Source organism: Typopeltis vanoorti, chromosome 25 (genome assembly GCF_054136105.1).
Source record: "Typopeltis vanoorti isolate ZY-2024b chromosome 25, IOZ_Tvanoo_1.0, whole genome shotgun sequence".
Lineage (NCBI taxonomy): Eukaryota > Metazoa > Arthropoda > Arachnida > Uropygi > Thelyphonidae > Typopeltis > Typopeltis vanoorti.
The window spans coordinates 47,685,444-47,711,253 of NC_143573.1; the positions used below are offsets into that span (position 1 = coordinate 47,685,444).

The following is a 25,810-nucleotide window of genomic DNA, read 5'->3' on the forward strand; positions in this document are numbered from 1 at the left end:
TTGGGAAAATTCTACAAACAAATAGAAGAGACAGCTATGGGTTCACCACTCTCCCCACCCTTGGCCAACTTCTTTATGGAGACTTTTGAAGAGAAAGCCTTAAACTCTGCCCCACAAAAACCAGGCATATGGCTTTGCCACGTGGGTGATGTGTTTGCTATTTGGCCACATGGTTCTGAAACACTCCTCTCCTTCTTAACACACTTAAACAACCAACACCCAAGAATCAAGTTCACCCTGGAAAAAGAGGAAAACAACAGCCTCCCTTTCCTAGACACACTAGTCACCTGCCAGCCTGATGGAACCTTGGTTTTCTCAGTTTATAGAAAACCCACCCATACAGGCAGATACATTCACCAACAATTCCCCCCCCCCCCCCCACACACACAACAATATGGAGTGGTGAAAACACTATACAACAGGGCTAAACTAATCTGTTCTAACATGGCCATAAACACTGAACTAAATCACATCCTCAACACTTACTCAGCCAATGGCTATCCCCCCTCCCAAAAAAAAATCTAAAAAATATTAAAACCTACAAACCACAGCCCCCCCCCCCTCCACAACAAGGATTACTCTAAATACATCACCATTCCCTACATCCAAGGCACCTCTGAAAAAATTACCAAAATCTTAAAAAAACATGACCTGACCTCCTGTTACAGGCCTTACAGAAAATTAGCATCCCTTTTCCGCTCCACCAAAGACCAACCACTTCCCCTAGACCTACCTGGTGTATAGCAGGTCCCTTGCAGTTGTAAACTGTCTTACTTTGGCCAAACAGGCAGGACAGCGAATATCAGAATTTCTGAACACAAGGACTACATCCGTTTTCACAAGTACAGCCATTCTGGTCTTGCAGACCATGGTCCGGATACACACCACAGAATACGGTGGAAGAAAGCTACAGTAATACACAGTAGCAAATACAAATTCAAAAGACTATTTATGAAATCAGCCTCAGCCCTAAGAAACTCTCCAAACCTCAACAAATTTGGTTGTATGCGACTGCCCCAAATTTGGGAGGCTTACATCAGCAGACCTTCAGCCCAATGGCCAAAAACACCTACTTAGCCTGCTAGAGGGGACCATTAGGACTTTTAGGAGAACAATAGCTTCATCTCTTCATTCTCAGTTACTGTGTTGTATTGCCTACGTGCACGTGCCTGTTTTTGTAAGTTCCTTTTGAAAATGGCAACGTGATGCCGAAATATCAGAAATATTTATTAAAGTGTAATTTAATTTATATTCGTATCTACGTTGTTCAATTCCTTAAGTGATTTAGTGATGCATAACCAACGTATAAGCCTGTCTACGAGAATCAACATTAAGGAGAATATAAATTGAAGATACATTGCAATTCCTTACAAAACTGATCAGATAAGAATCGAGCATAAACTTAAACTGGCTTGCAACAGTTGCAGAAAAAAATTGACAAACAGGCATGAAACTGATTTCAAATGGCACTTGTGCTTTCTTATCACTTGCCAAAGCAATTAGCTGCAACTTCTGTCAAGCTTTTACCTCAGAATTGGAAGTTAACAGCTCTCTCTCATTCCTGGATGTCAAACTCATTTGTGTGTCAGAAAAACTGAAGATCATTTATAGAAAACCCACACATACCAACCAATACCTTCATGCACAGTCACATCATGATCTGTATCAAAAGCTTGGCATCATTTCTTCATCAGGTAAACATGCTTGCTTCCTCTTCAGTGAAGAAGAGGAATTCACCAAAGAACTATAGTTTCTCCTTACATTTCAGAAAAACAGTCATCCTAAACAGACTGCTCATAAGCTACTATTTAATTCACATGCTTACCATAATGAAGATAGTACTGATGTAAAAGGCTTTATATTTCTACCATATATTAGTTCAGTTTCACCAAAGTTAGCTTGAATTCTCAAGAAAATTAAAATCTGCACTTCTTTTACTCCTCTATCCACTTCATCTTTGGTGTAACTGCAATGTGCCCTACTTTGGTCAAATGGAGAAATCCACTAAGTTGCATACGGAAGAACATGTCAGAGACATCACTTATGACAGAACTGGAGCCAATGCACTATCTAATCATGTTCTTAATTCTGCTCACCCTAACAATGAAGATCTGTCATTAATCCAGTGATCTGGAACAAATCAGAAAATATTTTAGATGCTATGATGAGCCAGAGAAGAACTGTGGAATCAACAGAAATTGTCCTCAATCAGGTCCATCTTGATACTAACCTATCTAACTGTTACACTTCAGCTATCCAATTTTGGCGTTTATAAGATCACCAAAGAACTATAGTTTCTCCTTACATTTCAGAAAAACAGTCATCCATAGTATTGTTGGGCACATGAACGTGCCCAACAATACTATGGCATCCGGAACATTTTCAAATGTCAGTAATATGTTTACATGTTCATTTGTAACGTATATTTTTTTTGTATTTCTCTTTTCATGTGATGTACCGAATGAAGTCTTCTAAGAAGATGAAACTAGTTGTGTGTTCAAATAATAAATATTTTTTTCTATTTTGATATCTCTCAGTTTCTAGTCATTAAATTTCTTAAATTATGTCATATAGCTAAGTAAATTTCTTAAATTATGTCATATAGCTGAGTGTGTGTGCATGTGTGTGTGTGCATCTCTCTCTCTCTCACACACATATACAATGTTGCCAAGTGTCTGGAGGACACTCCTATAGCTCTACGTTGCCTCACCCATATGACAGATACACGTCAGTAATGCTATATAAGCATAAGCATATTGTCATTAGCAATGTAGACAAATTCTATGCCATCAAGATGAGTGGATGAAAAGAACTGGATCTGTTCAAATGTGGTATGATAGTCAAAGCCCACAAATTTGGTGATCTGGTTTGAGAGATTTCTGCCACATTGCATGTGCTCCAGTCTACTGTCAGTGAGTTATTATGAATTGGAAACATGATGGAACCCCCCCCCCCAAACTGGTAAGCCCAAAAAAATTGACAAATCAGCACCAGTGAACTCTCAAGTATGTTGTTACAGTAAATTATCAGTTAGCCTTAGCAACCATCGCAAACGACGTTGCTCTACGTTGCCTCACCCATATGACAGATACACGTCAGTAATGCTATATAAGCATAAGCATATTGTCATTAGCAATGTAGACAAATTCTATGCCATCAAGATGAGTGGATGAAAAGAACTGGATCTGTTCAAATGTGGTATGATAGTCAAAGCCCACAAATTTGGTGATCTGGTTTGAGAGATTTCTGCCACATTGCATGTGCTCCAGTCTACTGTCAGTGAGTTATTATGAATTGGAAACATGATGGAACCCCCCCCCCCCAAACTGGTAAGCCCAAAAAAATTGACAAATCAGCACCAGTGAACTCTCAAGTATGTTGTTACAGTAAATTATCAGTTAGCCTTAGCAACCATCGCAAACGACTTCCCCATCAGCTCTGCAACAAATGTCGGTGGCAGAACTATTTTCCTGGAGGTGTTTGGCCTTGGATTTCAATCATGCTGTGGCTCACAACTCCTTGATTACACCTGCCAATGCCCAGTGTCATTACCTAAAGAAATGTCTTGTATCGATCGTGAAATTTAGAGGCAGTAGCATAATGGTCTGGGTTTTTTTTCCTAGTTTTGAATAGGCCCATTGGTTTCTGTGTCCAAATCTTTAAACGTCGATGCCTACCATGACATTTTGGCCAATTCCATTCTTCCCACACTGTGGTAACAGTTTGGAATAGGCCTTTCCTGTATTAGCATAATAACACACCTACTCACAAAGCAAGGAGCCCTAGCTCCATGGTTTGAAGACAGAGGTCTTCAAACCACAATCGAGGTGAAAGAACTAAACTGGCCAGCCCAAACCTCAACCCTATCAAACAGCTATGGGATGAGATGGAGAGAAGGTTGCATGCCAAAATACTTGCCCAACTAACACTTGTCAGCTGTTCACCATATTAATGGAGGAATGGAAATGAATTCCAGCAGCAGTTTACCAGAACTTAGTGGAGAGCAAATCCTGAAAGGTAATGGCTGTAACAGCAGAAAAAGGAGGCCCAATCTCGTATTGACAGCACACCATAGCAATGAAAAATACATGGATAGTTCCAGACACTTCTGGCAATATCGTGAATGTGTGTGTGATGAAGTCAGCAGTCTCTACAACAGAGAGCATTACCTGTAGTATATAAGGCACAAATTCAGAGTTAATTTGAGAACAATTATTAAAAAAAGAGTATCAATGCAATGGCATTAAATTCTTGTGTAGTGTGACATGATTCATTATTATAATTGAACTTAGAGTTGTTAATGACATATGCACTAGGGATTAGTTGTTATTGACACTTATTATTAAATGAAATTTCTGATATATGCCTTCCAAGGGTGTAGAGGATACTACAATACTACATGAAAGGTTTACATCATTTCTAACTTCAACTCAAAATTTTTTTTTCCATATCTAATCTGTTATCCGACAGGACTCCAACATTGTTGGATTTTATATTGTGGTCTTTAAAGGCACTGCTTATTGCATCCATCTGCCGAGATCTTGGTCTTCCTCTGTGTTCTTTTCCTGCTATCCTGATACATACAACATAACATATAAATTTGTACCAATTCAAAAAAAATCATTTCCCTCCAATTCTGTCATCAAAAAAACATCTAATTAAAAAAACTATCCACAAACTTTAACAGAGATCCTTCATAGCAAATTTCATTAAATTCCATTCAGCCAGAACACAAATTTTTATCATTCTGATGCTGTCTCTGCAAAATAGACTCATTTAAATCAAACTAGAGAAAGCTCAACCAGTAACAATCTCTAGTACCATACATCAATAAGATTCATACAATGAGAGGAGAGTTGTTTTATATAGAGAGAGCAGAACAAAATAAATCTAATAGGTGCTTATGCTTACACATTTCATTAAATGCACCTGCTGTCTCCATCTAAAAATTTTGCTGATTCAAACTCACCTTAAAAGTTCCATTTATCATATATAAGTGAGAATTGAGCAACACAACATACTCAAACTAGGCTTGGGAAACAAGCAGTATCAGTCAACATGCAATTAGTCAGTCACAGAAATATATCCTTTCAGGACTTATAATTTAATATTATTTGCTAGATAGTATCAAGTTATTTTAAGAGATTTTTAAGTGTATTAATGAGTGGGTGTATACATATGTGAAAGCATGAATAATTTGTCCATATTGTCTTCTTAGATAAAGGACAATGCTCTATTTCATATTTATTTTTCCCTTGTTTTAATAAATTTGTCTACTGCATTAAACTTTGTCTGTTACCGATGATCATTCAGCTTTGAACAAATGGAATGTAAACTAAAATTCTGGTTAAGAAATATAAAAATGAGTAACATTGTTTTGATCATCAGAGATCACCTGACTATGGATTTAATCTCATGGTAGGTGAAACTGTAACAGCACACATTAGATTAGATCAATATTTAATCGAGCTAATCTGAAGTATACCTTAATATGGTTCAAAGAATATATATTACATGATAGTATCTACCAAAAACATTAGCAGAATACTGAATTTTATAACTATTATAAAAGTAGGAAGACGCCACAAAAGAGAAACAAAAATGAACAAATAACTAATATTTAAGGAATTGACAGCGTATACTAGAAATATAAATTAAATAAACTTTAATATATACTTTCCGATATTTCGGCAAACGTTACGTTGCCATCTTCTTGGGAACTTAATACAAAGACACGTGCACACAAGTACTACATAACAGCAAATGAGAACTGAAACTAGGAAGCTAACTTCTTTGGCCGAATTCTTTATGGAGACTTTTGAAGAGAAAGCCTTAAACTCAGCCCCACAAAAACCTACCATATGGCTTCGCTATGTTGATGATGTGTTTGCTATTTGGCCACATGGCCCGGATTCACTCCTCTCCTTCCTAACACACTTAAACAACCAACACCCTAGAATCAAGTCCACCCTGGAAAAAGAGGAAAACAATAACCTCCCCTTCCTAGACACACTAGTCACCTGCCACCCTGATGGAACCTTGGTTTTCTCAGTTTATAGAAAACCCACCCATACAGGCAGATACATTCACCAACAATCCCATCACCCCCCCCCCTCACAACAATATGGAGTTATTAAGACACTATTCAACAGGGCAAAAATAATCTGTTCAACTGATCAAGCCCTAACCACTGAACTAAATCACACCCGTGACACTTTCTCAGCCAATGGCTACTCCCCCAAAAAATCCAGAAAATACTTAACCCAGTTATCCACAACCCACCACCCCCTCCCCTTCACAAAAAAGATTACTCTAAATCCATCACCATTCCCTACATCTGAGGCACTTCGGAAAAAATCAACAAAATCTTAAGAAAACATGACTTAACCACTTGTTACAGACCACATAGAAAATTGGCATCCCTTATCCGCTCCACTAAAGACCAACCACTTCCCCTAGACCTACCTGGTGTATACCAGGTCCCTTGCAGTGTAAATTGTCTTACTTTGGCCAAACAGGCAGGGCAGCAAATATCAGAATCTCAGAACACAAGGATTACATCCGATTTCACCAGTACAGCCACTCTGGGCTTGCAGACCACGCTCTGGATACTCCCTACAGAATAAGATGGAAGAAAGCCACAGTCATACACCGCAGCAAGTTCAAGTATGAAAGACTATTCATGGAATCAGCCTCAGCCCTTAGGAACAAGCCAAACCTCAACAAATTTGGATGCATGAGACTGCCCCAAATTTGGGAAACATTTATCAGAAGAACTTCAGCCCAAAGGCCAAGAACCACCAATATAGCCCACCAGGGGGCACCATCAGGACTTTAGGAAAACATTAGCTTCCTAGCTTCAGTTCTCATTTGCTGTTATGTAGTACTTGTGTGCACGTGTCTTTGTATTAAGTTTCCAAGAAGATGGCAACGTGACGTTTGCCGAAATATCGGAAAGTATATATTAAAGTTTATTTAATTTATATTTCTAGTATACGCTGTCAATTCCTTAAATGTTAGTTATCATGTTTAACCAGCGTATAAGCCTCTCAACAAGAAAAATGAACAAAGTTAAATAAAATCTATGTTTATGAAATATAGTTGATACCATTCAATACGTTTTTTTAAATATTACCTCATCGTCAGGAGGATCATCTCCGGAGGGTGCAGTGATTACATCATCATATAAATCAACATTTCCATCATGATTATAATCTCCATCCTTCAAAAAAAATAAATAAATAAACAAACAATAATAATATATATGGACACAAGCTGTGGGAATGTAAAACATAATGAAAGATACATTATTAAACACATGATTAGCTGAAGAAATATTAGTCAGCCAATTAATTAAAATGATATTTTATCAAATTCAACAGATCAAATGAAAACGTAATTAAATTCTTTGTTGTACAATTTGACTAACATACTGCGAAATGTTGCAGTCTTTCAATTGCTACAGTGCATCCATATGATTAACATACTTGTACAGTAAAGATTCCATAAACTGTATGACCTATTAAAAGTAACAGTTGCAAAATCTCTGCCAGAATAATACTTTTGTTTCAAAATAAACAACCGAAGTTTCTGTTGTCTTAAAATTCCAAATCTATATGTTCATTACCCCAATCTGTAAGAAGATCATTGCCTCAAATGATCTGCTAGCAGACTGTATTCACATAGAGTTAACATAGCTTAGCAAAAGGATCCTTAGGTTTTACAACTGAAAATTTAATGAGAGAGGAAAGTTACACAGCTTAAGAGTTAAATGTTTGAATTTAGATCTGGAAACCTTCTTTCTTAATTGAATAAATGAAACATATCAACATCAACACCCTGGATGTGATACAAAAAACATGCATAGCATATGATATTAAGCATTTCATACAAAGATACACAGTTATAGGTTTTTTTGCTATTCAGATATTACAACATGCTTTTGTTAATTCCATTATTTAAAATACTTTTATGTAACCAATGTGAGATCCCCAGTCAATCCACATGAAATATCGTTAGCAAACAAGTTAAACAGTAGGGGCCTAAGAACAGAACCCTGAAGCACACCACTAGTCACCTTCCATTTCTGAGACAGCTCCATCATACACACCATTTTAGTCTCGCGTATTGTGACAAACAGTGTTTTTGTGCTCTGAAGATGCTGGTTATAATACCAGCGAAATATCAGCATCTAGTTAATAAATTAATTATTTACTTAGTTTCTGTGTTCTATTATACCGTTAAAATAATAAACAACACCATCATACACAACTTGCTGGTATCATTCAGAGAACCAATCTCCGACCCATTTAACCATCCAATCCAGCTTGTACATCAACTTATCATATGGCATTCTATCAAATGCTTTTGCAAAGTCCAAAAATATCAATGTAAATGATTCTCCCCTCTCCAACACATCTGTCACCTTATCATAAAATATAAGTAGATCGATTAACCAAGACATACCCTTAATAAATTCATGCTGACCATCAAAGAGAATCATATGTTCATCAACCCAATCATGTATTCCATTTCTGGATAAAAGCATAAAATTGAACCATATTTTATCCTTTCCTCCTCTAGCAGAAAATCAAGTTGTTGATAGGAAAGTACCCAAAAAGTTTTGATGTGGTGAAATTTCATAGTAATATCTCTCTGAAGATGTAAAAGAGAATGATGACAATGGTGAAAAAAAAAAGACAAGAAAAGCTATTTGAATTTCATGTGAATGACTTCAAAGTATTCCCAACAAATGATGCTATAGTAATAGCTGGTATTAGCTCACAACACCATATTAAAACAAAATAAACTATGAATTTATTAAGTTTGCTGATATTTCTCAATTCGAAACTGAATTGTTTCCAGTAAAGACTTAGCTTTGTTGCTTTACACTGCTGGTATGTGCAATGAAAACAATTCAAAGGTGAATTGTTTTTCTCAATACATGCTTAGTTGGAACTACATGTTAAGTGCTTTTATGCTGAGTATGCTGGTTGAATCCAATGAAATATCATTGGACAAATTCAGATTGTTTTGTGCTAATAGTGATGCGAGTTACTACCATTAAAAAAATTAACATAAACTGTAGAATGTGTATTTTTAAAATTATTATTTATCGTACAATTCTAGTTTCTTGGCTTTATGCTTTTTCAGACGTGAATATTTCAACTATATGTGATCCTCAAATAGCCAAATATCAGTAAACCAAGAGTCTCTGTAGCTCAGTCGGTATAGACAAAGCCCTTTGGTCGGAAAGACCTCTGTTAAATTCCCGTCCATAACATGAGGAAAACCTTTATCTGGACTCTTTTGACTAAAGGTGAGTTAACCAGTCTCCTACGGGGGTAGAGGGTTTTTTCATCTGGAATCTCAGGTTTTTCATCCCTCAGAACTGGGCAATGAAAATACTTGGATCTACAGTCATAAAATACATACTTAATCCCTTATTAGGAGGGCTCAAACATTCCTAAGGGACAGTGGAGAAGCAGGGGTAGGGGAAGTGAACCCCATAAAAATAAAATAAAAATAACAAAAGTTAGTCAACCAACTCTTGAATGGGTTAGAATGTAAAATGATTTTCAGACAAACATGTTTTAATCACATATTCAGTTAACTGTGCCCTCACAACTTACGCCCAATGTACTACCTAAGTGCATTCAAAAGAATAATTATTATTAGTAGTAGTATGGGCAACTCCAAGGAGTCCTTAGACCTCATTGTGAGGGAGGCCCTAACATCATGTCAAGAACAACTATTCAACATTCACACAGTATTTATCATACTTCACATTGAACTAATTTACAGTCAAAGACTCTGGCAACTTATTCCACTCATTCACCACTCTCCAAGTAAAAAACCTAGCTCTAACACCCTTGCTAACTACACTCTTCCAGCTTCCATGTATGGCCCCTAGTCCTCCCACCACCAGTCCTATTCTCAAAAATATCTTCTGAATTAATCTTATAGAAACCCTTCAGTAATTTGAATGTCTCAATCATATCACCCCTTTTCCACCTATCAACCAATTTCTGCAACCCACAAATCTTCAACCTGTTCTCATAAGGTTCATTCCATAGACCTGCTATCATCTTGGTCACTTGTCTCTGAATCCTCTCCACCTCCTCCCCATCAAGAAGAAACCCTGGCACCCATATCTGGGCACAGTAGTCTAGATGGGGTCTTATCAAGGCTCGATACAGAGGAACAATAACCTGTTTGTCTGTGCCCCCTAAACTTCAACTCCCTATCCACCAAAACTCCCAAATCCCTGGACTCGTCAATCTCCTGGAGTACAGTTACACCAATGTGGTATATATATATATACTGCTGCTAATCTTTTCACCCCAAAATGAATAACCTTACATTTTGCCACATTAAATTGACATCCATTCACTTAAGCCCACTCCTCCAAACTATCCAAATCATCCTGCAAAATTTTGACATCCTGTGCATTTACTATTGCTCTACCCAACTTTGCATCAGCAGCAAACAAATGAACACTTCCTCTCAGATCCTTTCCTATATCGCTAATGAACAAATTAAACAGTAGTGGTCCAAGAACAGAACCCTGCAGCACACCACTAGTCAGAGGCCGTCTTTTGAACTCAACTCCTGAATAAACCACTCTCTGATATCTCTCCATCAACCACCCTCCTATCCATCTCACCAACCCTATATCCATCCCCATATGCTGCAGTTTACTGATTAGAATTCCATGTGGTATCCTGTCAAAAGTCTTAGCAAGGTCCAGTAGAATCACTGGACCTTGCTAACCCATTATCCTTATCCAGTTCAGCCATCACTGTGTTATAAAACATGAGCAAGTTACTGAGGCATGATCTACCCTTCACAAACCCCCCCCCCCCTCATACAGTATCCCATTTTCATCTATCCATTCCTGTATTCTCCAAGACCTTGACAACGATTACTGATATGCTGTTCGGTCGGTAATTTACAACAGCAGTCTTAGAACCTCCTTTATAATAAATACGGAAAAACTCACATAAAATATCTTGATATTTAATTGTAAAATTTTTGCATGTTTCATAGGCATCTTCATCAGTATAGAAATACAAATTATACAAATAACAGAAAAACTCTAAACACACTACCATAGTAGTTGCAATAAGGTAATAACTAATAGTAACTATAAGGTGTTATTTATTCATGGAAGCAGTGATCTGAAAATGCAAGAACTAAAGTATTCAATAATAAAATAGAAAAACTTTTTGAATGGGAGTAATTTCAAGTAGAGCAATGTAACAAATTTCAAAATGGGAAATCAATCAGAATTATTTGAACCAGCTCCACTAAAATTTCATACCAGCAGTAAGAAAGCAGAGAATTTTTTGATTGATTAGACAAGACAGCTGACATAATGAGAAATGAAAAGCTGGTTATTATTGAAGATTTAAGCAGCAGAGCAAGAAAGAATCACAAAGATACAGATATATCATCAACTCCTGATATACCCTCAGAGGCTGTACAGGATACTATGACAGAATGCCATGAAAAAGTAACATCATTATTAACATCCTATACAGATTTCGGTTCAGGATATGAACTATTCATTACTAACATTATGTCCTATATGTCTACATTCACAAGAAGAAATGACACAATAAATAGAAGTCTTACTGATTATATTATTGTTGATAATATTTTAGTTAAGTAGTTAAAGTCAGCATGCAGGGAATTTGGAAAAGGAAGTAATCACCATTTAGTTTTCAGCAGATAAAAATTAGTATCACACTGAAATATATAAATAATTATACAGAACATTTAATGAAAACAGTCCCAAGAAATGAATCAAACAACAATTTAATGTTTCCAGTTTTGTCTGTCACATACACATCTTCAGGTACACAAATATAAACTGTCACATGCATACACAAGCAACACTTGTGTTGCTTGTGAAACAGGTAGACTGAAATACAGTTGTAGCTAGAAAAGGTGCCATCTATAGGCACCAGTAGAAAGCACAGATTGTGACCTGGGATATCTAAGAATCACAATTAACCATATTTTGGAAAGTTTAACACATCCATACTTAATTCAATTAATGAGATTTTTAAAGTCAGCTGTAAGTTCTAGAAAAAGCTTCTCACATTAGAACTTGCTGCAATGAAGCATAGAAGTTTCCTTCCATCTGATTCCATGTATAGAATCCAAAGCATGATCAGGAACCAGATTATCACAATCATGTTTATAGATGTATTTTTTTTTATGTTCTTCCAAGGAAATTGTGGATGATCTTCCAGTCTCCCCATAATAAGACAACATGCAGGAGAATGGATGCCATAAACATGAACCAAGAGGGGATGGAGTAGTCCCTAGGGCAATGAATAAGAGTAGTGAGTTTTAAAGTGCTGAAAGGCAGTGCAGGCTCAAAATGCTGTTTTTTTTTTTGACATACCATCAACACAGGGAATAGTGATCACCTTACTGAAAGATTTTTCACATGCTTATAAATTCATACTCTTGTTTAATCCTTTATTCAAATGTTTACACTTGGATAAAGAAAACAAAATTTGCTTACACTTGGAAGATTGAAGTAATGCAGTCATATATAGTCATATATCTTTCATATACAAGTAGTGAAACACCTTACTATTAAAATACTCTGGATTAGAGCATGCTGCTGAAAGTTTTTTTCATCTTATTATAAATTTAATTAAAGATGCCAAGAAATTATATTCTTGTTTAAATCCTTTATCCAAGTTTAAGCAATCATAGTTTGAAGCATCTTCACAACTAAGTATTCAAAACACTCGTAGTTTCTTGTACAACCTTTGTTTGCTTACACTTGGATAAAGGATTAAACAAGAATATAATTTCTTCACGTCTTTAAGTGATCACCTTACTATAATTTGTATATAGATAAGGAAAAGTATGTTGTTAATTCTGCTGAAATTATAATCAATTATAACTAATTACTGCAGGTTCAAAACCAGCTGTGGGCAGTGATATTTGTGATCGTCTTTAGGTGAGAGTTGAATTTCATCGCCCAGTGTGAGACTAATGCCCCACTTACTGGATGCCTGAAGTGGAACTTGAAAAAGTTCCATGTTTGGTCTCTAGAGCAGTTTCCAGACTATGTAAATAAATCAAAAAATTACAAAAAATACATAGAATTGATAAAAAAAAAATGGGGGGGGGGGATACTTAACCCATCCATGATACATTGTGCTATAGGTTTAGTGATAACCTTTCATAGGTGGGAACCACATCTTATAAATTCATAAGATGTGGTTCCCATTCATAAGATGGGAAAAAAAAAAAAAAATAGATAAGGTATTGCATATATGATTGATATATGCCACAAATATCAATGCATTACAGCAATATGCTAGTATTTTAATAATACTAGCATACTGGGAGAGGAGCATGCAGAAATTCATGAACATATATATCTACCAGTGTGGTTTTCTGTTTACTATAAAAAGGAGGTTATTATTTGCAAGATGTATGATATGATAACTTTCTAGCTAGAAACTACAAACTTTGGTCTACTAAGTTTGTAGTTTGTTTGTATGTGTTATAATTTATACTGTATCCCATATAATATGAAACATTATTATCATCACACCCTACATGAAGTCAGCAAATTCCTCTTGTTAGGTTCATCCAACTGATAACATATTTATCATACTAAACTTTAAAATCCTCAGCCTCCCTGCATTCAAAACATGTTCTGATGTGTTCGATTTACTCAAAATTCTCCATTCTCCACGTAAAAAACTCTGCTTCTCACACCCTTCCCACCACGCTCTTACACAACTTCCAGGAATGGCCTCTTGGTTCATCCCCCTCTCACCTTCTACTCTTTTTATCATCCCCTCTGTAACCAAGGTTATAACCTCGGTTATCAAAAATGGCATTAACACTTACAATGCATTTTGAAAGAGACTTGGTTAAGAAAAGGTTTGGAGTACTGGAAGGATGGTGATAATTATCTAGCATTTTGGTAGGCAGATAGACAAGTCGTGTTAGGTCATTGCTAAAGCAAACAATTCAGTATCTCTTCCATCTTGATTAGTGGAGTTATGGAAGCCAGTTTGACTTGTGAATAAACAATGATATCTCCAAGGATGAGAAAGATAAGAAATTTTGTTGAGAGGAAAATATGATAACATATTTTCATATCATCATCATCATCATCATCATACATATCAAGGATTTAGGCCTAGCATGGCCTGTTCCGGCCTTAGAGTCATCGTTGAATCGTTTAAGAGGACGTCCTGGTTTTCTTTTTCCTAATGGCTTGTACTTTAAGGCTTGTTTTGGTAATCTTTCTGTTTTCATTCTTTGAACGTGTTCCATCCATTTATGTTTATTTTTTATTTATTTTTTTTTTTTATATATTTTTATATTTTTTAATTTTTTCTATTACTGGTTCTTGGTTTAATTCTTTCATAATATCTTCGTTTGTAAGAATAATAATAATAAGGTGATAGATACTTCTTCATTCCCACATAATTTCCTATCAACAAAATTTTTCATCTATTACCATCTACAAAAGACAAAGTCACCTCTATCATTAGCTATTGTTCACCAGATCCCTCATGAATGTAAACTGACATACTTTGGGCAGACAGGCCATTCTGTGGAAAAAATTAATAAACATCAATACTCACCTCAAAAGTCTGTTCTGGCACAACCCAATACCCAGAGAAATTAAGCTAGTCTTCTCCACAGAAGCAGTTTTAAATATAAACACCTTTTCAAAGAAAGTTTTGAAGTCCACTTACATCAGTCTAACCTGAATTGGAAAGATTGTCCTCTCTCCCAAAAGCTTGGAAGATTCACATTTTATGCAAACATCAAAATTAGTATTATTTTATATTATTTGTTAATATTAATTTCTAGCTCATGGCAACTGTTTTTAATTAGTAAACTGATTGTTGCATGTACCCTGTATTCCTGTTATTTGATTTGCTTATTGTTTCTACACACTGATGATGCACTGTTATTTTCAGTATGAAATGTCTGTACTTTAAAGTTTATCTCCGTGTTTTTTGAGTGACTTTGTTGTTTATAGTTATGCCACAGGTACCTTTAAAGATCAGAGTGTTTCTTGGTTTTCTAGCCATGGCCCATTTGGATAATGCACATTAGCGATCCAACAGGCTGACAATCTCACCCTTTACTGATGAGTCATACTTTACTATCAGCGGTCAGCCTTAATATGCTGCACTAAGTACAAAACTGTGAAGTAGCGTATAACATACTCAACCTTAGTATTTTTCAGTGAAAAATTAAGTCAAAAGAAAATTAGGATTAGGTTTCTCAGCATGTGGTAGAGATAGTGGCTGACTTTATGTACCACTATACATTAGCGTGTTGAAATATATAGCATGTAGCCAAATTTTATGCATATTATATTAAAATTAAATGAATTATGAAAAAACGTTTTAATTATTAAGATTTTAATATATAATATTTTAAACTGTATCTGAAAATTTACAAACTAAGATAAAAATGTTTATTTACTAACAAAATTCTCTCACAGCCCAGTAGGGAAACCACACAGCCAACAAGTGGACTATGTACCACACTTTGAGAAGCACTGCTGTAGAGACGCTTTTCTCGTGTAACTCAAAACACCATCACGGTTTCCTCACCACTGTTCAAGTTTCCTCTTCTATGGAATGCCCTTCCCTCAGCCACTTTTTACCTCATGTCCATTAGTATTACAACCCCCTACTCCAACATGTCTTTGGGATTTCTACCTTTTCACTCTAAGGCTGCAGTTTCCATTCCATATTCAAATGATTAATCACACTACACAAATTATTCTTGCTAAAATGGATCATGTGTCCAATACCTAAAACTGCTCCCCCCCACACACACCTTCCTAAAATGCTTGATACTATCCACAAAAAAGAGTAATCTGGTTAAGTAATAACCTCTCTACGGAGATTCATTCAAATCACTTTTTCATACACATCCTGTTTCTGTGTTATGCTTCTTCTACAGGTATTTCCCAAATATGTTCTTGAAGAACTGGCCACCACCACCATACAAGCTTGTATGAACACAAGTAACTGTTGGTAAAACATCACCTTACTCTCCAGCTTTAAACTTATTAAAAAACTTCCCATCAACCTCTTTCATTTCATCTACCCTTTAGAGACTAAGACCTCAAGCTGTAAAAGAAAGAATGACATGAATAAACACCTACTTTCTCCTTAGCCTTTTGCACACACAGACACATGCACATCGTACTTCTGTGCTAAAGGATTTGGAACCTCTTGTGTGCAACGGTCTTCTTTTATAAATATTGTGTGTGTAAATTGATTCCACATGAGATGTCATAAGATCTATAACACAACAGTGTCATGTGTAGAAAAGCAGTTAAGGAGAAATAAGGAATCTATTAACAAGTTTATTGAAAAGCTGTGAATCTGATGAATTGGGAAAAATAGTATGAGGAAGGCTGTTCCAAAGAATAGAAATAGATTAAATAAAAGAAAAGATGAGAATTTTATTTGATATGTCAGAACTGCACATGGATGTTAATTGGCAATTGCTATGTTTTACATGAGGTAAAAAGCAGAAGAATGGTATTGGCCAGTTCAGTGGAGCAATTCAAATGAAAGTACTAAAAAGAACAATGCAGAAATGGAATACAGGTATCCCTTGCTTAATGCAGGATTTGATAAATGCGCGAAATTAATTGCAGCAATACCTTGATATACACGGCAGGAGTTTTGATTAACGTGCCTTTAATCCTACAGAGCTCGCAGCTCATCTGACAAATACATGCAAAATGTTTAATATAAATATTCTTACACAATTCAGTGTATAGCTTGAAGGTCATGAGTAGCTGTGCATTCATATGTTACGAGTGATATTCCGCACTGTTTTGTTGTCAGTTTGGTTTAACACATGTTATGTAAAGGTTTGTGATATTTGACAGTAAATTGTATCTGAGATATACCGTGACCTCCGATGTCAGTATAGTATGGTTTAGTTGTTTTTTTTATTCTTTGTTCAATAATTTCTAGATTGTAACTGAAAATAAATAAACCATCATGTATTACTGAAATAGAGAGCCAAAGGCTTATTTATCATACATGTCCTCTAGGATATGTGCTTTACATTATGGAAAATACTAAGGAAAGTGATCTGGAGATTACTCCACCTTTACTGCGAGTTGCCCATAGGTTGCTTATTATTATTATTATTCAGGCCTCCATTGGAGTCAAAAGACTCGTCATGGGAGTTCCTTCCTAAGAACATAAAGTCTGTCAAGACTCATTGAGAGGAGGTCCCCCCCTAAGAAACACAAAGTCTATCATACCACTCCTTAAACTCATTGACCATTCTCACTCTCACCACTCCATCAGGCAATACATTCCACGGTTCAACCACCCCTCCACGCAAAGAAACCACTCCTCACCCTCTTGCTCACAGTTTCCTTTTGTAACTTCCAGGGATGGCCTCTGTCATCACTCCTTCCCACTGTTCAACCAAGCGAAAGAACTCACCTGTGTCAACCCTGTAACCACCTCTTGACAGTTTAAAAGTCTCAATCATATCACCTCTCCTTCTTCTATCCACCAAACTCTGCAGTCCACATTCCCTCAGCCAATACTCATAACTATCCTTGTACAGTCCTGAAACCATCTTTGTATCCTTTCCAGTTAATTTATCCCCTTCAAATCCTGGGGACCAAATCTGAGAACAATAGTCCAAGTGTGGTCTGATCAGAGACTTATACAACGGAATGATAACCCTCTTATCTCTGCAGGTCAGTGTCCTTCTCATAATTGCAGCAATCCTGTGTTACCTTCACCACCTTTGCAATATGTCCCCTAAACTTCAGGTTTCTATCAATCATCAACCCCAGATCTCTTGTCTCCCCTACTTCCTCCAGTATAACTCCTCCCATAGAGTATGCAGCATCCCATCGATGTTTCCCAAACCTCAAGACCTTACATTTTGCTGCATTAAACTGACACCCCTATTCATTTGCTCATCTATCTAGCTTATTCAAATCCTCTTGCAGGGCTACCACATCTGCACTATTACTAATAATCCTTCCCAGCTTTGCATCATCTGCAAACAACTGAATATCCACTTGCAATGTCATTGATATAAAGGTTAAACAATATAGGTCCTAGTACTAAGCCCTGTGGGACCCCACTTGTAACCCTCTGGCTCCTTGAAACTGCTCCACCATACACAACTCTCTGATACCTATCTGTAACTGGTAATTTGGAGGAAAGTTCTACAAAAAGATAGAAGGGACAGCCATGGGTTCACCACTTTCCCCACCCTTGGCCAATTTCTTTATGGAGACCTTTGAAGAGAAAGCCTTAAACTCCGCCCCACAAAAACCCACTATTTGGCTTCGTTACGTGGATGATGTGTTTGCTATTTGGCCACATGGCTCAGACTCCACTCCTTCCTAACACACTTAAACAACCAACACCCCAGAGTCCAGTTCACCTTAGAAAAAGAGGAAAACAACACCCTCCCCTTCCTAGACACTTTAATCACCTGCCAGCTTGATGGATCTTTGGTTTTCTCTGTTCACAGAAAACCCACCCATACTGGCAGATACATTCACCAGTCCCCCCCCCCCCCCTAACAACAATATGAGGTTATAAAAACACTATATAACAGGGCAAAATTAATCTGCTCAGATGACAAGGCCCTAACTACTGAACTAAACCACATCCACAACACTTTCTTAGCCAATGGCTATAACCCCAAAAAAATCCATCCAAAAAATACTCAAACCAGTAAACCACAACCCCCCCCCCTCCCCCCCTCCACAATAAAGATTACACCAAATCTATCACCATCCCCTACATCCAGGGCACCTCTGAGAAAATAACCAATATCCTCAGAAAATATGACCTTACTTCCTGTTACAGACCATATAAAAAGTTGGCATCCCTTATCCGCTCCACTAAAGACCAACTACTTCCCCTAGACCTACCTGGTGTATACCAGGTCCCTTGCAGCTGCAAATTGTCCTGCTTTGGCTAAACAGGCAGAACAACAAATATCAGGATTTCAGAACACAAAGACTACATCTGGTTTCACCAGTACAGCCGCTCTGGGCTGGCAGACCATGCCTTAGATACCCACCATAGAATTTGTTGGAAGAAAACAAAAATAATACACCGCAGCAAGTTTAAATACGAGAGATTATTTAAGGAATCTTCAGCAGCTCTAAAAAATATTCCTAACCTCAACAAATTTGGGTGCATGAAACTACCCCAAATTTGGGAGACTTACATTTTGAGAACTTCAGCCCAACTGCCAAGTCAACCAAATTAGCCCACCAGAGGGCACCATTAGGACTTTAGGAACAATATTAGTTTCTTGCTTTCTTCCTCATTTGCTTTTGTTAGTGCTTGCGTGCACATACCATATCTTTATGGTTCCTGAAGATGGCAATGTGACGTTGCCGAAATATAGAAGTTATTTATTAAAGTTATCTTTATTAATATACTTTGTATGCATTGTTAATTCCGTAAACTAATTACCAGTTATGTATGACCAACGTATAAGCCTTGCTACTAGAACTGATACCTATCAGACAGCCAATCCTGAATCCAGTTGACCAATCTGACATCCAGACCCATGTGCTGCAACTTAACTATTAGCTTATGATGTGGCACCCTGTCAAATGCCTTTGCTAAGAAAATTGCAGTATATGCCTTTCCCTCACCACTGAAACTTTTAGTTTCTATATATTTTTGGCACGAAACTCTTGTAGTTTCTATATTTGGCTATGAAATAATGTTGGATTCAATATCCACTTAATTTGCACCATGTATTATATATATTTTATACCATGTATTATTATATATTATATATATGTATCATGTATTATATTTACAGTGTTTTTTCTTTACGTTTTATTGCGATTAAGATCTGGAGAGTCATTTTGCTTGTTATCGTAGAATTTATGCCAATAAGAGAAAAACTAAAACTGTTCAAACGACTCTTGATAACGTCTTTTGATAAAAAAATTGCAGTAAATAATGTAGGTACAAGTATTTATTAAACATTTACTTTGCATTAATTTTTTATCTTTCCTTAAAGAGTACCATATAAAACAAATTATTAATACAGTAATCGATCATGGACGAATTTTAATTTTTACCATTGATTATTAGATTTGATTAACGCGATTTTGATATATGTGGTAACATCGAGGGATTAATTAACCGCGTTAATCGATGGATACCTGTACATTTATTAAAAGGTAAGCAGGAATAGAGTAAGATCGTTCTTCCAAGTAAAAAGATGGGGGGGTGGACATTTTGATAGTATTGAAATTCACTAATTACCTTCACTTGACTTAAGAATGGGATGAAGATTAGTGTTTGAGACATTAGTTATGGAAGATCTTGAAGCTCAAATCATTTGAGTACCAATTTCATGAATGAAGACATGGTATGAAGAGTATTGTCATCAGCAATCGAAAAAAGATCTGATGTTATAGACAGGTCACTGATATACAGAAGGAAGAGAGCAGGTAAGAGTACAGTACCCAGGTACTCCAGCATTGATAAAGAAATCTGATGAGAGGAAGCTGTCAATTCACTCACTAGGGCAGGAGGAAGACCATAAGATGGTAGTGTGTTGGTCTCAATGACAGACAATCAAATATCTTGGTAATATCATGAGTGACCACAAATTTCTGTAAATCTTTTCACTGCTTATATCCAAAGATGAGTAAGGAGGTCTGCTTTACATCAAGAATGAGAGAATCTATACTGATGATCATTAATTCACTGATGGTTCTCCAAGTAGTGATGAAACTGAAGGTGATGACCTTCTCCATCACTTTCAAGAGTACTTAAAGCAAGAACAACGGTATAGTACCTTGATACTGACTTTTATCTCCCCTTTTTTTTTTTTTAAGGAATAGGCTGGATAAAGGCTTGCTTCAACACTGCTGGGTAGATGCCAAGTGACTAAGTCAATTTATACGGACAATAGAAGATAAATGTTAATTGTGGAGTACAAGTTTTGAGCACAACTGGAAGGGTACCACCTGACCTATGAGTGTCAAGACTACTGAAGAACTTTATTATGTTTTTCTAAAGGATCAGAAAAGGCATGTTGTGAGCTGTTAGCAGTGATATAATTGGTCATCTATGTAAAATTTGAGGAAACAAGCTGAGGTTAAGAACTCTGCCTTATCTTTGAATTATGTTATCATTTCCTCAGAATAAGAAACAGGTAGGGCACAAGTTACACCCAGCATCCTTAGATCAGAAGAAACCAGAAGGCTCAGTTGAACAGGAATCAGGCTTATTGCATTTGGCTCTAAAAACACCTGTTTTGGATTTATCGATGATTTTCTTACACTTATTTTGGGCTGTAGGGTAGGCTGAGTGGCAAGCTGGAGTTTTTGACTTATGCTACTGAATACGTGCCATACTGAAATAAATTGAACTGAATGGACTGCAAAGGCACATATTTTAGAGAACTATCTCTTGAACAGAGATCAGGGATTTGCAGTGGAGTGGTGAACAAAGACCTTCATTCCAGTAGAGATTATAAGGCTGGCATAAAAAAATTTCTCTGCACTAACCAAACTACAGTTTAATTTTGAGAGGAAAAATTAAACATATTCAAATGGCTTCGGACAAAAACTCCATCTTCATTCTTCACCTACATGGCATGCCACCACTACAAAACAACCATAAACAAATCCAAAAAAAGTTGTGCAGAATATTACAGAAGATCAATCTGAATACAGCTGCAGGATCAGATGGGATATCAGCTCACACAGTACAAGAATATACTATGAAGTGGCAATGCCTTTGGCTGCTGAGTCTCAGGTAGAATCCCAAGAGTGTGGAAAGATGGAAAAATAGCTTTGTCCCACAAATATATTTTTGCATCCCCCCCCCCCATGAGAGTATTAGCAAATGAATGACAGATCAGCACCTTAAAAATAGTGCAGTAGAAGAAGTTGGTTGAAAACAAAATTCAGGAATGGATGAATAGGATACTTTATGGGGGGGGAGAAATGATGCATCACTAATTTAATCACTTTTTATAATAAAATACCTTGGATAGGAGGGAACTGGCACATGACACTTCTGAACCAATATTCCCTCTAATTTTTTCTGGCCCATGTGCACATGAACAACATTTTGTGTACAAAAGTCTCCAGTCTCAATGTCTGCAGTAGCGTGTGCTCACAACAGTGAAAGTCACATGCCACAAACACTTATTTGCCTAGAACTGGTGACATCTTTGTTAAAAGATCTTGTATGCTGCATGCAAAATATTTCTATAAGAGCAACCTAAATACTTACTCGAACTTCAGCTACTTAAATACTGTATATACATGCAGTATTTTTACATTAGCCTAACCTGAATTGAAACTGTCTCTCTCTCTCCCCGCCCCACCTAAAAGTTTGGGAGATTCACTTTATGTAAAAATTTAATATTAATTCTAATTTCTAGTACCCAGCAACCAATTTTTAATTGGCAAACCAATATTGGTATGTACTCTGTATTCCTGTTCTTTCTTGCTTGTTTCTAAACAATGATGTACTGTTATTTGCAGTACAAAATATCTGTACTTTCATTAAAATTTATTAGCATGATGTAATTTTGTTGCTGCACATACATTCAGTTTATAAACAAATTATGTCAAGTTTTACGATAGGAAATTCTATGCCTTTTAATTAATATAGATCTACATAGCTACAAATACCTATCAAGATTTGCTCAAGTTCAAGTGAATGTGCTGTCTAGACAATTCATACTCTAAACATATATAATAATCTAGCTGAGATCAGTGTCAGTTTATCCACACAGTGCAGACTAAACGCAACTAATTAGTGTATTAAGTTTGAATGGGTTAGAGTAATATTGGAAGAGATAAATTAGAAATTCTGAAAACAAAAATTTTGTGCATGCAGGCACTAGGCATATGCACTCATGGAACTCATATAAATTGTAGAAAATGAAGCTGGTGATGTGAATAAGGGGGATTGATGGATAGGCATGAGGTTATAGTCTATGAAGGAGCAAAAAAAGGCATGTGACTAGTGGTATGTGGAGGGATACGTAATTGGGGCCACTGCTGTTTAATTCATACATTAATAATACAGGAATTGGTCTAAGTGGGGGAAACAGCAGTTTTACCCATGTTTGCCAATGATATGGATAGAGCAATAGCTAAAGATGGAGAGCTCTTCCAGGATGATTTAAACATAATGACAGCATGGATGAAAGAGAATGGCTGTCATTTTAATCTGCAAAAGTGGAGTTGGTTATGTATGATGGAACTGGAATAAATACAGGAAATTAATGGGGCTACGGATTTGGGAGTGCTGGCAGACTGTGAGTTAAAGTTAGTGGTTACTGAAAAATACACAAAATGAAACCATGTGAAAAAAGATTCTATAACTATCTCTAATTAGGGCATTTTAATAATAAGGTGATTTTTTCTCTTCTTTTATATGAAAAATATACGGCTTCCACATTAATTCAACATTGGTATCATTCTAGGTTTTGTTCCTGCTGATGAAACCATTGTAGGTAATGACTCTCCTGCAATGCTTATCAGTATACACATAAAAAAGGAAGTGTACTTTGCATTATGGGCTACTAAGGCAATTGATGTGAAGTCAAAAGTTTCTATATAAAAGAAGCCTAGTTGTGAATATACTTCATGCGCAAAATTTGTTTGCACATACACTTGAATAAAGGATTAAACAAGAATATAATTTACTTTTTATAAGGTAGCAACACCATAGTAAGCCATTATGGTATGTTAATGTACTTGTGTATATATAGATGTATATATTCCTGAAGACAACCTTAATATAAAAGTCAAAACAGAACTTTATTAAGTTTTTATCTCAAATAATAGTTGATTCCATAAAATGAATATGAGGTGTTCACTATTTAATTTCACTGAATGAAAGGATGCAACCTTAACAGTCATAATACAAGCGATGTAAGTAACAAGTATGTATAATTGAACTGAATAACTCAAGCTCATTTTGTGCAGATACCTTAGACAGATCCAGAAAGGAGTGTTTCGGATAATTAATTCATATTCTTCAATATAATTCCAAAAAAACTGCTTTATCATTTTTTGAAATCCTCTCTATGCATTTAAAGAGCAAGATTTCTAGATTACCTTACTCTTCAACAACCCATGATGCTAATACATAGTGGGTTTACAGCATTTTGTGATGGAGTGTGTGTGCGTGCATGTGTATAATTGTGAAAGAAAAAACCCTATTCTTGCTCTGTACTGCAATCTTTCCCCACCATATCATACTCTGGCCTAAGTCCATAACTACTTTTAATTACAGTAAATATTTTAAAAATACTAAATTAATAATTAATTTAGTATTTTTAAAATAAAATAAAATCTTAAATATTTATGAAATTTGGTACCACTATACAAGGAAGTGGAAGAGGGTGAAGCAATTATTGCAGAATGCAGATAGCACTGCATTTTCATATATGTGCAGCAGTGGCATCACATGCCCATTTAGGTGGGTGAGCTGTCGTGTGGCTTATGCAACCTGCACTACAAAATTCACAATGATTTGACTATATGATTGCATTTTTATTGATGTATGAAAGGAGTGTAGCACATCAGTACTCACCTTAAAGGGTCCAATGCAATTAATTGCAGGATAACTTTAAATACTTTAATTTATCAATTAATATAATTTTAAATATGGAAAGCATAAAGGTCAAATGAACAATAGCTATGTGCTTCACATGTGCCATTTGTGTTCAACAACGCATGGTGAGATTAGATCATCATTGACAAATACTAGAGTGAGACATGGATAATTTGAATTTTGATACGATTTTTAAATACAGCCATATAATACAAACAGAAATCGGAAAAAGCAATCACTTGGGAAATTATATGGATTTTTCTGGACCAGACTGAAATAACTCATTTTATTTATTTAAACACAAGTTCCAACCTCCTCCAACTATAATCCTACAATTCCCAAAAGCTCTGGGAGAAAATGAGACTTTCAGTAGATCGTCAACACTGTTTCCCACTGTAAATATGGGCAAAAAAGTTATAAATTATTTATAAAAAATAAGGTTGGTCAATTGGTAGAGCCTCTGTTACTAATGGCTCACGCAAAAAGTTAAGCAAGTTTGAGCATGGTTAGTAGATGGAAGGGATTCAATCATTTGATGCTGTTGGCACACTCTCCCTCAATGAGTCTTTGGACTCCCTGGAGGTGTCACATAATAATAATAAATATATTAAAAAATTGTCTATATCAGTGTCCTAAACACATCAGGTCGCACTTCATGCATGCAAATCAGACAAAACTGCGTTCAGTCTCATCCTTCTGGTTGGTTTAAAACCACCAGAACACTAAACATCTGACATGCTGCACCATCTCTACATCTATTCAAAGGTGTCCACATTTGTGACTGCACACCTGGGCTATTAATGCGAATGCAATGCAATGTTTACGCATCGAAAAGTGTCCTTTTCATGATGCATTAGTATATTGTGTTTAGTTTTAAGAATCATGCACAATATTTTTCCGTGTATAAAACAATACTTTTTTTCTAAAATTTTTAGACCAAAAATTGGGGGTCGTCTTATACACAGGGGGTAACTGATTGAGAGACCCGCAGTTGCCATGGCAAAACTGCCGGTACCTTGTCTCCACAAACAGGCTTCCACCAATCACTAGCCTTTTTTAACTCTGTTGATTGACATCGTTAATGGCTGATTCTGAATAAACCAATCGGAACTCTGAAATCATTCATATGTCTGCAATTCGTTGGTGGGTAAGTTAATGGATTGACAATA

The 25,810-nt window shown here is 36.2% G+C and overlaps 1 protein-coding gene across 4 annotated transcripts in view; it reads right to left on the minus strand.

The window, feature by feature from the left end:
- Cpsf6 (cleavage and polyadenylation specificity factor subunit 6) overlaps nucleotides 1-25,810 on the minus strand; it is a 467,838-nt gene that overhangs the window by 388,236 nt on the left and 53,792 nt on the right. For all 4 annotated transcript variants that reach the window (XR_016550513.1, XM_090414582.1, XM_090414580.1 and 1 more), the window contains exon 3: nucleotides 7,136-7,222. Coding sequence is in view for 3 of the 4 variants with exons in the window: in XM_090414582.1 (XP_090270708.1) it covers nucleotides 7,136-7,222 (87 nt within the window). In the remaining variant the exon portion in view is untranslated. The remainder of the gene's footprint in view (nucleotides 1-7,135; nucleotides 7,223-25,810) is intronic.